Source organism: Tamandua tetradactyla, chromosome 16 (assembly GCF_023851605.1).
Source record: "Tamandua tetradactyla isolate mTamTet1 chromosome 16, mTamTet1.pri, whole genome shotgun sequence".
Taxonomy (NCBI): Eukaryota; Metazoa; Chordata; class Mammalia; order Pilosa; family Myrmecophagidae; genus Tamandua; species Tamandua tetradactyla.
The window spans coordinates 72,631,346-72,648,918 of record NC_135342.1 but is presented as its reverse complement, the minus strand read 5'-3'; the positions used below and the strand labels follow the sequence as shown (position 1 = coordinate 72,648,918).

General features: G+C 45.6%; 1 protein-coding gene across 2 annotated transcripts in view; it reads right to left on the bottom strand.

Moving 5' to 3' along the window:
- Positions 1–10,224, bottom strand: part of NUDT7 (nudix hydrolase 7) — a 32,690-nt gene extending 22,466 nt beyond the window's left edge. For both annotated transcript variants that reach the window (XM_077133098.1, XM_077133097.1), the window contains exons 1-3: positions 10,101–10,224; positions 7,620–7,773; positions 613–771 (exon numbers count right to left, since the gene is read on the bottom strand). In XM_077133098.1, the coding sequence (XP_076989213.1) occupies positions 613–771; positions 7,620–7,773; positions 10,101–10,135 (348 nt within the window). In that variant the 5' untranslated portion in view covers positions 10,136–10,224. The remainder of the gene's footprint in view (positions 1–612; positions 772–7,619; positions 7,774–10,100) is intronic.
- Positions 10,225–17,573: the final 7,349 nt, after the last annotated feature.

The following is a 17,573-nucleotide window of genomic DNA, read 5'->3' as shown; positions in this document are numbered from 1 at the left end:
ATACAGTAATAGTTTTTCAACAGCTTGTTTTTAATTTTTTTTTTGGCATAGGCAGGCATCGGGAATCGAACCCGGGTCTCCGGCATGGCAGGCGAGAACTCTGCCACTGAGCCACCATCGCACCACCCTCAACAGTTTGTTTTTAAACAGTAAATAACATTTTGTGGTATACACAAAAATGAGTCATGGCTGGGGCAAAGGTGATCGATGCGTTGCCTGTAATGGGCTAAAATTTGGAATACAGCACAAGTGATTTTGTGTTATTTTTCAACTGAATACTCAAAATAAATATATATTGGAGAAAAGGAAATATGAATTAAATGTTAATGAAATGCTGAAGCATTTTCAGGGTTCCACAGTACCCACTTTGAAAAACACCAGTCTAGTTTGACCCTTTCTTCTCTGGATGGGGAACTGGGGTCCCAGAGAGGAAAAGGGCTTGCCCAAGGCCACTTAGCTAATGAGGGGCAAAGTCCACACAAGAAATCAGTCTCTTGAGTCTAAGCACACAAGCCTCAAACCACATTTGGCCAAACATGGAACACTGAGGATGGCAGATTCACTGGGAAGCTCATGGGAGTGTGAGAAACCCAGTTCCACTGCGACTATTACCTCCAGCAGATATGGCACCAGGCAGCAGATGACCTCCACTTGATGAGGCTGCAGCCCCACTTCCTCCTGGGCTTCCCGGAGAGCTGTGGCTACATCGCCCATGTCTGCAGGTTCATGCTTTCCTCCAGGGAAACAAACTTCTCCTGGTGACCTTCTTAGCTAGACATTGAAAAAACAAAACTGCAATGTGAGATTTCAATTATGGGACTATTTATTCAGTCAACAAACATTTACTGAACTTCTGTTTTCTGCAAGGGATCATTTCCATACCAGTGGTAATAAATGGCGAATAAGACAAAAACAAAAGAACTTTAAGAACTTTCCTTACTCCCAGTTTTTCTCTTCTTGCCCCCAAAGATATCATACAGACACATAGGCTTACAATGACAGGGAAAAAACCTGAATGGATAATTAAAAGAGAAATATTAAGCGATAACCTTTATCGAGTGCATGTTGCTTCATAAGGAACTTTGTCCTCAGAACACTTCTATAAGCCATTGTACATTCCATGGATGAAGGAACTAAGGTTCAAAGAAGTTAAATGACCTGACCAAGATCCCACAGCTAGTATATAATGGAACTAGAATGTGAACCAGTGTTTAATTCCAGATTCTGTGTTCTTAATTACACTGTGCATTTATTAAAAGCTTGCTAGAGGGCAGTGCAATGGTGGCTCAGTGGCAGAGTTCTTGCCTGCCATGCCAGAGATCTGGATTTGATTCCCGGAGCCTGCCCATGCAAAACAAAACTTGCTAAAACACAGAAAATGTGGTCACTGAAGCCATTAGCATTGACCTGCACTGCACATCCCTACCTCTCTGCCCACATATATAAAGGAACAGGATTTCTCCTTCCCCTGCATTGCCCCCTTCCACCTATATCCTTGATTCCATTTCTTCCTGACTTCAGGAGAACTCACTGTCTTCATTTGCAGCATCCTAAATATTTTTCCCTTTCTCACTGGTCTTTAAAATAACCTCTCTGTCATCTTGGGCAGGGCTGGAAATCAAAACCATTCACTCTTCTCTCTTCTGCAGCAGGAAACTTTTCAGTAAATGTGACCTCAGTTTCTTTTACACCCACTCCCACCCAGGACCCACTGTCCCGTTTATCCTGAATGGTCAAGGAGACTCCTCTCTGGCTCTGCAAGGGTCTTGGTTCCGCCTCTCCCAGCCTGTGTTCTAGAGGGGTAATGACGGTGCATGCCTTCAGGGTTGTGTGGGGATGGTAAATGAGATGATGGCTGAAGCCCAGTGCCTGGTCCATGTTAAATATTCAATAACAAGAACACATAAGGTCATTCTTGCTGTTTAAGAGTTAAGAGGCCACCGTAGCATTTTTAGCACCAGGGCCAGTAGATTGTATAAAGGATAAACTAGATGCTGTTATAAACTGTGTTGCATTCTATAGCTTAATTCCCATTTTGGCAAGCCTTAAAAACAATCAAACAAAAAACATTTTAAAGTTCCTCTCTGCTAACAAATCAGTAACACTGCAGAAATTGCTACAGTGCATAAAAGCTTCACTCAGGGCTGGCCACGGTGGCTCAGCAGGCAGAGTTCTCGCCTGCCATGCCAGAGACCCGGATTCGATTCCTGATGCCTGCCCATGCAAAGAAAAAAAAACTTCACCGAACTATCAATGATAGTTAGCAGAGTAGCTGAAAAAACATTAATGGACATCAACAAGGGTGTCTCACAAAATGGATAGGAAATAGGCATATGTTACATCATCTCAGAATAACTATCATGTTAACATGTTCAGCTCCCAGGTAGTCAGTGAAAGAAAGCAACCGCAAGGAATCATTAGGCTTCATGAAAATATGAACCTGATTTAATAATTTTCAAAAAGGCCCCATGGGCATAACAATATGATTAAAGTAGTTTACACATTTTGTTCAATTAATAAGGAATAAAAACTGTTTTGGATTAGTAAGAAAGCTACTCTTATACCATTTTGGGAAAAGATGGACAATTTCTAAACATTATTCACAAAACATCAGCACCAAAAAGGACCCAATCTAAGTTGAGACATTTTCAAACTTTTTTTGCAAATAGTATAACATTTTTGTATTAAATAATATATATTTTTTCATTTATTTTACTTATTAAATATACCAACAATCACAAACATTCATTCCATTCTACACCTATAATGAGTCGTTCACAATATCATCGCATAGTCGTATATTCATCATCATGATCATTTCTTAGAACATTTGCATCAACTCAGAAAAAGAAACAGAGAACAGAAAAAAATTCTTACATACCATACCCCTTACCCCTCCCTTCCATTGATCAGCATTTCAATCTACTAAATTTGTTAAATTAATATCTTACGAAAAATCTATTCATAAGCCAAATGAGTAGGTTGCAGGCTAATTTTCTACGGTTTCGATCTAGGTTTTGTTCTTGAATTTTCTCTTGCCCATTTCAAGCCACAGATAGCTTGGATGAGAGGAAAGAAGGGGAAGAGAAGGGCAGAAGGAGAAGAGGCAGCAGAGGGGAAAGGAGTGAGGGAGGGAAGAGAGGGAGGGAAGAGGAAGAGAGGAGAAAGGTGGGGAAAAGAGATGGAAGAGATAGGGGAGAGAAGACAGGGGAGAGAGGAAGGAGGAAAAGAGAGGTGAGAATGGTAACGGGAAGTAGAAAATTCCCCAAAGCCATGAAAGGAATGAAGGTGTCTGCAAGTTCTGAAGCTCCCAGGTGAGTGGCTGGGGCTGGGAGTATGTGGGTTGAAAGATCCCTGTCGGGCACCAGGTCTCTGACAGGGTCCCTTGACTGAGGTGGCGTTTAAGTATCAAGGGATAGTGGACCTGGCCAGTGAAATAATGAAAACATACATAATAGCCAACATCACAAAGCCAACCAGCATGCCAAACACTTTTCAGATATCCTTTGACCTTCATAACAACCGCACACATTAGGTACTGTTACCAGGCCCATTTTACTGATGAGGAACCTGAACCCCAATGAGAGTCTAGAGCTAGCAGGAGAGCAGATTCTAGAGCTACTGGGAGAGCACACACTTGAGCCTGGTGGACAGATGCCCAGAGCTCTCTTTTCCATCTATGGGAGGACATTTCCCTGATGGTGCACAGCCCAGGGAGGAGATGGAATTTCTCACCTGCACAGCCAGATAGGGGTTAGGATCAGATTTAATTAGATGTAAATACTTTTTACGTTTTAAACAAAGCGATCCTTTGCACACCAGAATTTATGGCTTAAGTCCATTCTCACCTAAGAATCAACAAGCAAAAACATCTCTTTCAAAGCCAACTCGGCAGGTGAACTCACTGCCCTACCCCCAACATGGGACATGACTCCCAAGGGTGTACATCTCCCTGGCAATGTGGGACAGGACTCCTGGGATGAGCCAGGACCCAGCATCATGGGATTGAGAAAGCTTTCAACCAAGAGGCGGAAGAGAGAGAGGAGGCAAAATAAAGTTTCAGCAGCTGAGGAAGTTCAAACAGAATCAAGGGATTATCCTGGAGTTTACTCTTATGCACTATACAAACATCCCTTTTTAGTTTATGGTGGATTGGAGTAGCTGGAGGGAAGTACCTAAAACTGTTGAGCTGCTCCAGTAGCCTGGATTCTCAAAGACAATTGTTTAACAATATAGCTTTTACAATGTGATTGTGTAATTGTGAAAACCTTGTGTCTAATGCTCCTTTTATCCAAGGTATGGACAGATGAATATAAAAATAAGGATAAAAAATAAATAAATAATGGGGCAGAGGGGGATAAAGGGTAAAAAATTGTGTAGATTGAAATACTGGTGGCCATGAGAGGGAGGGGTATGGGGTATGGGATGAATGAGGTTTTTTCCTTTTCTGGAATGATGCAAATGTCCTAAAAATGATCATGGTGATGCATTCAAAACTATGTGATAATACTGTGAGCCATTGATTGTGCACACGGTGTATGTGAGTGAAGATTTCTCAATAAAAATATTAAACAAAAAAAAGAATAGGCAAAAACCACACAACAAAAGAATTAATAAGCAAAGCTGCTCTCGGTGAAACACAACAAACCAGAGACCCACTTGCTTGAGGTCTGAGCTTGTCTAGATTTCCTACAGTTAGCATGTATTTTTATTTGGCTCATAATTCAAAAACATGCTCAGGTGCTTCTCCTGTGGTGTTTGCAGAGCTGGGACTCGGCCCCGGACCCTGCGTGGTTCCCAGTTGAGTGTCTTGCCTTGGAACCTGGCTTTCATCACCTCATGCATTTATGTCACTGCCTGACCCAGACCAAAAAGAACCCACACAGGTCTAATTCCAAAGCCACAAAACAGCACTGATGGCTCTGCTCTTTTTGATAATAGGATACTTTTCATTATCCTGCTTAAAAAGCCACATCACGGCCCATTTTCTTTTTGTATTTCAATAACCTTGAAATTACTGCATCTACAGCTTTGCAAAACTCGTAAGTTCCCCCGACAGCAGGGGAAAGTGACGGCACACCCACAGTGTGGGGATAAGTCAGGCACTCCATTCCTAGCTCAACATTTCTTTAAATTGGCATATTTTTAACATTAGGCATTCAGCCAGCCAGCCAGCCAACATTTATTAAGTGCCTACTCAGTGCCAAAGTTGTGTGCTATTTCTCCCCTAAGTGGGATGCCAAGAACTCTTAGGTCAAATACTTCACCAAAGTGTTGTTCCTTTGTCTGCATATGGAGCTCATTTATGTCTCGGGATAACGACTGCCTGGAACTGGGCTGTCTTAGTCTCTTTATGGAGTACGGTCTGTAAAGCCAGGACTCCAGAGGCTTCTTATTGCTTTCTTAGTACTTTGCTATAACTCTGACCCACTGCTACTGTGCAGTGTAGACTCTGTGGTCAGAACTACACATCACCTCTTGTGGTTGAAACAGGGCCTATGTATACTATTCTATTTTGGACACTCTGATACACTAGCATTGAATTCCCATTAGATTATTATCTTCTTGATGGCAGGGATGGTGTCAAGTTTATTTATCTACATAGTCATGGCATAGGGTCTGTTGAATGAATGGACACAACTAAGTATGGATATTAATTTGTATCATGTTTGTTACATATTTAAGTAGGGAAATATTTAAATAAAAAATATCCAGGTTAAATTTGGTAGCTTTGTTCATTCTACATGAAGTAGAGACGAGCTTCCTTTTTAGTCTGCTAGGAGACCTCTGATTCAGGTTGGTGTCTAAGCAACCTCTGGGTTGCTTTCTGTGATAACCACCACCAAATCCTGGGCTCTTTTGGACCCCGTGCACCTGGTTTATTGCCTATTTGTTCATGGGCAGCAGCTGAGGAGAGATCACAGGCCTGGCATTAGCACACCATCCGCCTTTGTGTCCACAAGAAACTGCTCTCCACCTGGCAACCGTGAGTCTTTAACTTGTGCACCTTCAAACTTTGAGGAGATCTCATTTATACTACTTCTGCTCCATTATTTGCCTTTCAGTTCCAAATAATGGAGCTTGTTGAGAAGCAGTGTCATGTACTAAAAGACACACGGGCTATGGAGTCAGGCAGCTATGGGATTCAAGTCCAGCCCCAGCACTTACTAGCCGTATGATTTTACAGAATTAGATAACTTCTCTGAGTCCATTTCCTCGACTGTCAAAGAGAATAAGAGCGATCTTGAGAAGTCATGAACATGAAATGAATTCAGTGAGATAATCAGAAAAGTAACTGGTACGAAGAATTCTCAATAAATCTTGGTTTCCTTCCTTTTCTCTTTAGGCAACACACACACACAATCCGGATCCGCCCTTTGTGTGATCTGGCTACACAGTGCTTTCCAAAAGATCCTGGAGCTCTAGAATCATCCCTGTCAATACGTACACAATAGCCATTTAATTCAGGGTTTGTGTGAGGAAGAATGTGCCAGCTACATTTTCATTTCCCCAGTCTTCCTTATGGCTGGGGGTGTGGTCCTGTGTCAGTTCTGGCCGATGAAATGCAAGTGAAACCTCCTGGCGAGCTCTGAGAAAGCTTTTGCCTTTGTGATAAATGGGGACAGACACCTTCGGTGCTGCCCTTTCTCAGGGGTGGGTGTGGAGCTGCACCAACCATTTTGTAACCACCAGATGGCAAGCCTAAGGATGAAAGTCCACTGATTAACAAGGACTAAGTGGAATTGTAGAAACAACCTGGGTTCCTGGTGACACTATGGGGCAGCTGACGCAACGTCAAGACTGCCTCTCACCAAACTTCACCTTATGCAGAAGATAAAAACTAAAGTGCCTGGAGCCTACTAACACTTGCCAGGGCCAGGACTGCTTTAGGGATTTTCCGTTTTTTAATCTGTGTAATCCTCACAGCAGTCTGAATGAACAGGTACTAATATTTTGTCCTCATTTTACAAGTGAAGAGACAGCAGCACAGAGAAGTTAAGTCACTAGGACAAAGCTGCGCAGTTGTCAAGCAAAGAGCCTGCATTCACACGTGGGCAGGCGGGCTCCAAAGCCTAGATTGTTAACTTCTATGCTCTAGTATTTTCACCTTATACCTGGGTGGGATTAGTGTAAAACAGTGGTTCTCAGTGAGGGCAATCTTGCCACCCACTCCATTCCCCCTCCCCAACATACACGCGCACACACACACACACACACATACACACACCAGGACAATTGGCAGTGTTTGGAGAAATCTGTGGTTATCACAATGGGGTGAGGAGGGTTCTACTAGCATCGAGTGGGTAACGCCAGGGATGCCGCTAAACATCCCACAATGTACAGCTCCCCACGCCAAAACAATTATTTTAGTCCCAAGTGCCAATAATGCTAAGGCTAAGAAATATATTCTAAAAATATTTTAAGTTACTTGCTAGCTAAATTACTTATTTTTCTTTTCAAAATTTCTCCCAAAAAATGCCATGTTATACTGTGGCTTTGTGTACAGCTCAAATCCAATTTTGAGTCTAGTGGTGCCAAAATGCATGCAAGTGATAAACTTTAGTGGGTTGTTCCAATGCTCTGAGATTTTGATGGCAGGAGCCTTCTTGTCCACCTACCTTCTCTGATCGGAGAGTAAATAACAGATGGATTTTTCCGTCTTTAACCAATAATGGTAGAAGAACAGAACATTTGTCAAATGACAAGTGAGAAAATTTGGCCCCAACATCATGCCTTTTCAAGCGGGCCTTAGCATCATCTATCAAATGGTTTCTACAATGGAAACAAAACAGACAAACGTTTTTAGTAATCAGAGTTATGGTAAAAAGTTCCTAGTCCTGCCTCTGTTTCTCCATTGCTGTGTGACTTGGGTTTTACCATTTCTGAGTCCCGGTTTCCTTATCAATACTCTAGCTGTAATGATCAGTACCTAAAGTGCATGGTTGTTGCTATGATTAAATGAGATCAAAAACAGACTACTAAGCACACACAGTTTAGAAAATAAGTTCACTTTGAAATCTTTAAAATTAAAATACAGTAAAAATTTTTTTTTGCAATGCAACAGTTGAATAATTTATAGTTATACTCATGTAAGACAGGTTTGCTGAACAGGTCATGGCAGGGTTAAACTTCTTTCTCTTAACCTGCCTCTGATATCAAACCCTTGCCTTCAATTGCCTTATAACTATAGCCCTGGCTCCCAAACTTTAGTGGCATCACACTCACCTGCAGGCTCTGTGGTAGCACAGATTGCTGGGTCCCACCTCCAGCTTTTGATTTACTCATTTTGGGGTAAGGCCTGAAAATTTGCATTTCTATCAGATTTCCAAGTACAGTTGATGCCAGATGCTGTGCACCAGGGGAACACACTGTGGGAACCACTAACTGATAATATGCAAGCACTTGGATTTGTAACCACAACTACTACACTTTCCAGGTGGGTTAGGTTTGGTCCGTTTGATAAGTTGTTTTTAATCGTCCTTTTGAAGACAGTTTTGCAGATTTGCAGACAGGGGAAAATCAGATGTTTAAGTTAGCCAGATCTGGTTTCAAAAGGGCATAGGAGGGGTGCCTGGGTAGTTCAGTGGTAGAATTCTCGCCTGTCATGCACAAGACCCTGTTTGATTCTTGGCCCATGCAATTCTCCCCCCCCCCCCCCCGCCCCCAACACACACACAAAGTGTATGGGAAGGGTCCCTGTAAGCCTCACTTTTCTCATCCCCGGCATGCTTGCAAGATATTGCAAGGGTTAAATGATGTGGATCACATATAGTCACAGGTTCTCAGTTATTGTCCAATGCATAGTTAACTGTTATAAACGTCTCCATCATTAGATGAGCACTTGTTTGAGCAGAAACGTTTGCTATTTTTTGCATCTTTCCATGTGGCAGGGTGCTCAATAAGTGTGTTTAAATACTAGCAGTGAATTTCAGAACTGGCCAAATTGCCTGTGGCAGATTGGGTTGTACATCCCGGTAAAAAAAGAAAACAGGTTCTTAATTGCATTCACGTGGTTGTGAAGCCACTGTAAATAGAACCTTTTGAAGATGTTACTTTTAGTTAAGGTGTGGCCAAATGAATTAGGATGCGTGTTACATCTATCACGGGAGGATTTATAAAGAAAAAGCCATAGGAAGGAACCAGAAGAAAAAGGAGAAGACTTAACCATGTGATGGGAAAAGCCAAGGAACCCACAGATGGCTGGTCAGCAAGAACACTTTCAACCCAGGGAGGGAGCAAGCCTTCTAGCATCCAAAACTGTGCTGCCAGTCAGTTCCTGCTGCTAAGCCAACCCACTGGGTGGCATTTGTCTGTGCCTGGGAAGCAGTGACCCTAAAAGAATCCCTGAAAGCCGACACCGGAGGGGACTCTCAGGTCCACCAAATCACACAGGCCCGTTTACAGAGAAGGGAACGGGCTCACCCTGAGTGGAGATGGACTCTACTGAGTGTGGCCTTTAAAAGGAGCCCCAGAACTGAGCAGAAGGCTCAGTAGGAGCAAAGGCTGCAAAAACGTGTTTGCCAAAATAAGGGGTGCTTCCTTGGAAGGGTCGCCATAAAAATAGCAACAGCAGCAGCTCCCTGGTTCTGAGTGTGGGCCTGCCCCACACTCACGCTCTTCCCATTTAATGCTCACAAGGGCGAGGTGAGAACACGATCATGTTCAGGAGCAGAGGTTATGTAACTGAGGGAGCCGAGGTCACGCCTAGGAAACGGCCCCCGAGGACCCAGGGCTGCCAGGTGAGGGCCAGTGCCTCACCATCAGGGGTTGGGCAGCCGAGCAGAAAGGACGAGGTTTGCAAAGCCTCGGGCCTGGGAAGAGGGAAACGCTTTGCCCTCGGGGAAGGGTAAAGAGGCCCGCGTGCGCCCGAATCCACGCTGGCTGGACTCTCGCTGTCGCTGGCTGGGGAAGGTGCAGAGTCCTCGGACCTCTGGCCAAGGAGGTGAGGGCAGGGCGCCGGCGCCCGGCAGTTGGGCAGGCGGGGTCCGCAAAGGCGGTGCCAGCTAAAAGGCCCCGCGGGCAGCGACCCTTCCGACCGCTCGCACACCAGGCCCCCGCCGCGGTCACGACCCGGGGTGCGAGGGGCCGGGAGGCTTTACCTGGCAGGGTCCTGGGGACGGCTGGGTCCAGGCATTGTCCCGGGAAAAGTTTACCTCGGGTCTGGGACGCAGAGGGCCGGCCGGGCATGCGCAGAGCAGCCCCGATACCGGGGCGGCCGTGGGCGGGGCCTAAGTACGGCTGTGGGGCGGGGGGCGGGGCTCGTCTTAGGGCCGAGTGAGGGCGGGGGTGGGGCCGGCGGGGGCGGGGCAAGCGGGACAGTGAGACCGCCCGGCTGGCGCAGGCCGGGCTCCCCCAGCCGCGCTCCCCTAGCCGCGCCCAGCTTACGGCACCTGCTCAAGAACAAGAGGGTTCCGAGGAACGTTGAAGATTCTGAAATCGCCAAATATAAAAAAGTATTTAAAAGAGTAAAAACGCAGGAGGTCTCCGGTGAGGCGCGAAGAATCCAACACTTGCATTCCTGCTGCTGGGAGGTTCATTGGATTAAACCTTTCTGAACGGTAGTCACTCAGCACATGTTTATTGACCACCTACTACGTGCTGGAGGCTGATGCCGCAGCAAGCAAAAAGTCACGTCAAATGGGAGAGAGAGAGGGGCATGAGACAGATAATTACACAGATAAAGTAAACGCTGTCGGTCCTTGGACAGCATATGCCAGAGAGCCATGGCTCAATCAGAGGATAAAGGCTTGCTTACCAGAGAGAGAGTGGAGTGAAGCTGACTTCCAAACCAGCGGTTCTGAAAGTGAGGTTAATGGACCGGCAGCATCGGCACCACCTGGGAGCTGTTAGAAGTGCCTATCTAGGCCCATTCGACTAGCTGCATCAGAAACTAGGGGCGGGGCCCATCTGAATTGTAAGGATCCTCCAGGGTATTCAGTTGCTCTGAGAACCACTGCTCTAGGGGAGGGGTGGGAAAGAAGGGGTAAGGGGACAGGGGCAGGGTTATAAGAAGAGGTGGAAGAGTGGGAGGGAGCCGTGGTTTCCAAGAAGAGAGACTGAAAGGGAGTCTATGTGTGAGATGAGCCAGAAGAGGTCAGTGCAGGGGTCACGAATCCATCAGACACAGGAGACTCAGTGCCTGGGGCCCTTGAGAATTTTAGAGTCAGTGAAAGTGTTTTAATTTATTTTATAATCAGAAGGAAAAATGAATATAATGATTAGGATTATAGTCATCTTTATATCAAAACAATCATAAAATATAATTCATTTGCTCTAATTATTATCATTATTTCATGGAGGAAGAGGCACCACAACAAAAGTGCCTAGTGCCCATGAAAATTGTAAGGAGGGCCTCGGGCACTGGTACAATTAGGCATTTGGGCTGCAGTTTCCAAGGCCTTTAATAGCACTGAGCAATGCCCAAAGGTTCACTTGGACAGTCCTTGACGAAGCTGGGGAGGTCCAAGCTAGAAGTTCTATGCCATCTTACTAATAAAGATGATGGCATACTTTGTCCACATTGGCACGCTTAATCTTCTGAGGAATGCCACGAAACAGATATTACCATCCTCACTTTTCAGATGAGGATATAAAAAAATATTGCTAAGGTTGCACAACTAGGTTAAAGGTTAGATAGGTCTGGCCTCTGATTGAGTTTATTTCAGCATCACCTCTCAGTAGCAATGGGTCTCTGAATTATGTGGATCTGATTTTGAATAAGGAGGACACAAATTCATTTATCTCTTCACCCACTATTCATTGCATGGCTACTATATGCTGGGCATGGAAGGATGACTGAGACATGCCTCTTGACTTCTAAGACCGCTTATCTAGTGGTGGTGAAAATAAACTTGACTCTCAGTCCTTGTAATTCACAGCAGGCTGATGGCAGTGGGTGAGAAGAGGATGGAGTTTGGAGCTGAGCATTATTGTCTGGGGATTCTGTTTACGCTTCTTTCAGGCATCCTTTGATTGAATCCTCATCACACTCTTGTAAGGCAAAGATTTTTATCCTCATTTGGGGGATGAAGAAGCCGAGGCTCAGAGTGGTTGAGTACCTTGCCCAGGGTCACACAGCCAGTTGGTGGTGGAGCCAGGAGTTGGTGCCATCCGCTGAGCTGCAGCTGGCACTCAGGGTAGGATTTGAGGGATAGGTGGGATTTCAAGAGGCCAACGTGGGGAAGACGGTATTTCAGGGAGAGGGAACTGCCAAAACCAAACCTTGGGAGGAGAGTCGTGTTCAGAAGCGTAGGGAAGGCACTGTGGCTGGAACAAAAAAAAAATGGCATTTTGTAGAGTATGGAGTCCTGGGAGCATATATTAGTTTCTGAGGAATGCTGTAACAAATTAGCACAAACTTGGTGGCTTAAAATGACAGAAATTCATCTCACAGTCCTAGAGCCCAGAAATCTGAAATTAAGATGCTGGCGGGTCCTTGCTCCCTCCAAAGGCTTCAGGGGAGAATTTTTCCTTTCCTCCCCCAGCTTCTGGTGGCTCCTGGGGTCTCTTGGCTTGTGGCACCTTAATTCCAGTCTCTGCCACCATCTCCACATGGTTTTTATCCCCGTGTCTCTATATGTCTCAGATCTCTTCCTTTCTCTTATAAAGACACGAGTCATAGGATCCACCCTAAATCCAGGTTGATTTCACCTCAAAATCCTTTCCTAATTACATCTACAAAAACCCTAATTTCAAAGAAGTTCTCATTCTGAGGTTCTGGATGAACGTGAAATTTGGGGAGACACTATTCAACCCACCTTACAGATCAGATGAGAAGATCTTGGAAGCTACAGCAAAATGGAGGTGACTCTTCTTCCTAACGAGAGAAGAATGACAGGTCTGGGTTTTTTTAAAATGTCTCCAGAAGCAGGATGGAGGATGGATCGGAAATGGAGAGAGACTGAGGAAATCAGGGGTTTCTCCCCTATATCTGAATTCTAGGAACCGGAGAAACAAGTTTTAATCCTTCTGAAAAGTCCCCATACTCCCAGCATCAGAGAGTCAGAGTGCAGGAGGGGTTTGGATGTCCTTAATTTAAAAGCCAGCATCCTGGAATGCTGTGGTCAATTGAGTTAGATATCCTAAATTAGACCTGTTCTTAATCTGACTCCTCGCTCCTGTGGGGTGTGGATCATTGTAAATGGGAGCTCTTGCAGATATTATTTTTAGTTAAGGTGTGGCCCAACTGAATGAGGTCGAGTCTTAATCCAGATTACTGGAGTTCTTTATAAGATGAAAAAATCATCGTCAGAGGCAGCCACGGGGAGGAGGTGGAGGCCAGAAGTCAGCGGGATCCTGCAAGGGCAGGGAGAGGACATCTCCATGTGCGGGAAAGCCAAGGATCCCAATGACTGCTGTCCAGCCAAAACATTACTGACCCTGAGAGGAAGCAAATCTTCTGGCCAATACTTTGATTTGGACTTCTGTCCTCTGAAACCGTGAACCAATTGGCATTGTTCCCATCAATCCATTGTGTGTTATTTGTCACGGCATCCTGGCAAACTAAGACAGATACTTCGATGTATACCAGGGCTATATGCACAGCATTTTCTTTCAAACTCGGAGATACTGCTATAAAAATATTTCGCTTTTATGGCTTTTGTAGGGCTGGAGGAAACATGCAGCCTCAGCACAGGGAACTTCACAATGTGAAATGCATTATAATAATACATGCACATATGGGCATGTGTGTCTGTGTGTATAGCTCCACCTGCAATCAACATAAGCTTCAAGGTTAATTGCCTGTCTTTTAGGAGAAATGACTTGTCTCTGTAGCTTTTGCACACTGATTTGTTGGTAGTAATGTAGTTGGGAAGATGTGTTGAAGGGAAGTAAAGCTATAAAAGGGTCAGGTAAGCCTCTAGAGCCAAAAATTAAACATGCAGTTCTCTCAAAAAAGCACAGAGCTAGGGCCAAGGTGAGACTTACCTGCATAGCACCCACCTGACCCACCTGGAACCTCTGTTTGGGCAGCACCTTGGGACCAGGCCTTGGTGGTGCAGAGGTTAAGAAAACAACAACCAGCCTTCCAAAACCCCAGGATATCAGGGGAGGAGACCTACAACATACAATTAGCTTTAATTGGAGAAAAGTGCTCTAATCAAGGAAAAAGGTTAGCTCTGGGGAGTGAGGAACTGGGGAGTAATTAATTCTCCCTACAGGGTAGCAAGGGGATCTGCATAGGATGTGGAGAGGAGGTTAAGATGACAGCGAATACTCAGCTTGTTCCCAAGAAAATAATGCTCAAGGAATGCGTTTCCTCTATTCCTTCCTTAGTTTGCAGGAGGCTTCCTGGAAGGAAGCTCTCAGGGGAGGCTTTCAGAGGACTTGGGTAGAGTTTTCTATATTAAGTCTTACACATCCATCAGGGTATAATTATTGCGGTTACTGAGTTGACAGTTTGACAAAGCAGACACAATCACCCCTCTCACCTACTCTCCAAGTCTTCCATCCCCCATGAACTCTCCTCCTCCCTCCTAAATCAAAGAAAGCCCAGGAAGCCCAAGCCTCCCTCTAAGGAGAAGTTGAGGGAGTTCTTTAAGGACTTTAAGTAGGAAATTTTAGAAGAACTGAGCAGGGATCCTTGGTTTCAAAATCATCTGGGGACCAGGATGCTGCTTGTGAACATTGCAGTGCCTCAAATCCCACCCTGCATGGTTATGTCTGGATGGACATTCACCCAGGAACATGCATTTCTAAGCAATTTTCTGGGTGCATCTGATGTAAAGCTTGAAGATAATGGCTTAAGCGCTCCAAAGGGAGATATTTAATGTTGGGACGACAAGGCCACCTCCTTCTAACACTTGGTGCATGGCAGCCCCCGAGGGAAGGGGAGATGGTGACCACCAGCTCCAGGTGGTAGCGTTGTCACAACCTTTCTGGTCTTGGGAGTTGGCTCCTTGGACAGGTCTTTCTCAGTAGGGTTCCAGGGATGTTGAGAGAATTATTTTGTAGTGGTCGGCTGGGGCATCCCAGCCTTCAACATCACATGTTGAAGATATAGAGGGTACATGGTCCCTGCCCAGGGAGGTTTGGTGTCAGCTGTGGTGGTGAGTCTGCATGAGCATGTCCTGGGGGATCATTAAATATGCAGATACTTGGGTGCCAGCCTAAGGACAGGGACTCAGGTGGAGCCCAAGCATTGGCATTTGTAATCAGACCCATATGATTCCGATGTAAGTTCATGCTCTGAAGAGGGAGAAACGGAACCTGAATCTCCAAAAAATAAAGGAGAGGAAATCATCCAGGCCCAGGAAGTCCAATCAAGCACTTGAACCAAGAAGTCAGTAACCCTGAGTGTTGGTCAGAAAGAGAGACACCTAAAGAGATGTCAGCCTAGGTCAGTACAGGTGTGGGGTCACCAACACAAGCGCAACTCACACAGCACTGGGTGGAACAACATTTTACTCACATGAAGAAGAGACAGCAAAATGGGCTTCACTCAGGGCCTCAGATTGCCCACAGCCGGAGGGTCTCAATCCGTCACTGACATAGGAGACAGTCTATGCATTTAGCAACCCTCTCTCCTGTGCCTGCCATAGTGGAGCAATCCTGCTCCCTCTCTGCCAGGGATAGAAATATCGCCAGGATGAGCTGGACGCCATAATCATGCCCACCAGAGTCAGAGCATCCCCAGTGAACAATTACACGTGCTCGGGACAATGGGGAAGGGATGCACCGACAGCGCCCTTGTTTACTGGGGAGTGTGTTTTATCCTGCTGGGCGGACACACCAGGATGTATTTATGGGTCCCAGGGAAAAGGGGCAATCCTTGATTTCCGGGAAGCAGGTGTAGACTGCAAACTAAAGGTTATGTAAGGTTTAGAGGCAAAATCCTTCTAGAACTGCCCTGGATTATAAAATGTAAACACTGGAATTTATTTTCCCGTGTTGCAAATGTGCTTTTTCAAAGTAATTCACGGTCTTTTACATCCATGTTTAATTTTCATTGTGAAACAATAAAACAGATAAATGCTTCAGACTAAGCTGCCTTAAATCTCTGTTTCCGCAGGCCAGGCTTGCCAAAAAATTACACAAACTGATGGCTACATTCACATCTCTTATTCCATTGTTGGTGCTTATTTTTCTGAGCACCTTTAATGAGATAAAGATTAGTTACATTCGATTCCTTTACTGTCTTGTAATCTTTGTGTAATGGGACAATCGAGTAGTTTTAATGACCAGTAATGGTTGTGCTGGATAGTTTATTATCTAAATGAAAGCTCAGCGGAGGTCGCACAGAATGGCAAGACGGGGCCTCACAACGCTGAGTAACCTCGTCTCAATTAGCAGGAAAATTAGTTGTGAAATTGGCTTAAGGTCTTCCTGCACACGTGGGTAGCTGAGCGTCTGTGGGAGAAACACAGACTCCTATTCCACGGGGAATTCATCCTCAGCGTTCTCACCTTGGCCTCAAGAGCGTCTGCCACGAGCGCCTATCTCAAGCTGCTTAACTTTTGCTTTTATAGGCTGTAGCCCACCCCCGCCTCCCCAGATGCAGACTCTCCCTCTTACCCATCTTTGTGCTGCAACTATCCAGCCTCCATGCCTCTGCAGAGACCATGCCACCTGTGCTCTGCTCATGGGCATTCCCCTCTAATAAGGTGCACGGCTCCTCCTGTATCTGTGATCATCGCCATCTCTGGGTGGGCAGAGAGGCAAATGGTAATCCCTTTGAGAAGGATACCTTCCTTTTGCTGCCAGCCTCTGGCTTCAGGTTTGTCCTAGGACTGGCTGTTCTGAGTGGCCTCACTCCCAGGGAAGGAGGTCTTGAGGTCTCCCAGGGAAGGCAAATGAGGTCATGGGCTGCTGTGGAGGAAAGTGAAGGATCTGACGGTTGGAGCTGTACCTGGAGCAGCTCTGTGACATGGAGCGTTCCGCCGCGATGCAAATGTGCTATTACCTGTGTGGCATAATGCAGTAGCCACCTGCCCACATGGCTACTGAGCACGTGAAGTGTGGCTGGTGGGAATGAGGTGCTGAATTTTAAATTTTATTTACTTTTAATTAATTTAAGTTTAAACAGACACGTGGACAGTGGCCACCATATAGGTCAGCACATAGACTACAGACTGTGGTTTCTAAGTTTGCATCTGTAGGCGGCAGTCCTAGTGCAGCCTGCTGCCTGGGGGACCCACGATATATCCTGTGCTCAGGACCGATGTGTCTGCCTGGCAGGATAAAACAGTTCTCCAGTAGAGAAGGGGACTGACGGTACATTCCATCCCCTGTTGTCCCCAGCACGTGTCAAGATTCACTGGAGATGCCTCGACTGTGGTGGCCATGTTTTGTGACACAGCCCGGTGGTATAGCTTTCCCTGGTGGGGAAGTTGCAGGGCTCTTCCATGTGAACACGAGAGAGGGGTTCTGCATGGAGACCTTCTCCCTGTTCCAGCCACGGATTGAGAGCCTGGCTGCTGGGAAGTGACGCGCAAGAATGAAGCTGTCCTTGCTCTGTCTTTTCTGTCTGTGAGTCATGCTTTTGCCGGCCACCCTGGCAGCTGTACTGGAGTGGGTTACATCTCTTTAGGTATTTCTCCTTCTAACCAGCACCTACTGTGATGGTTGGGTTC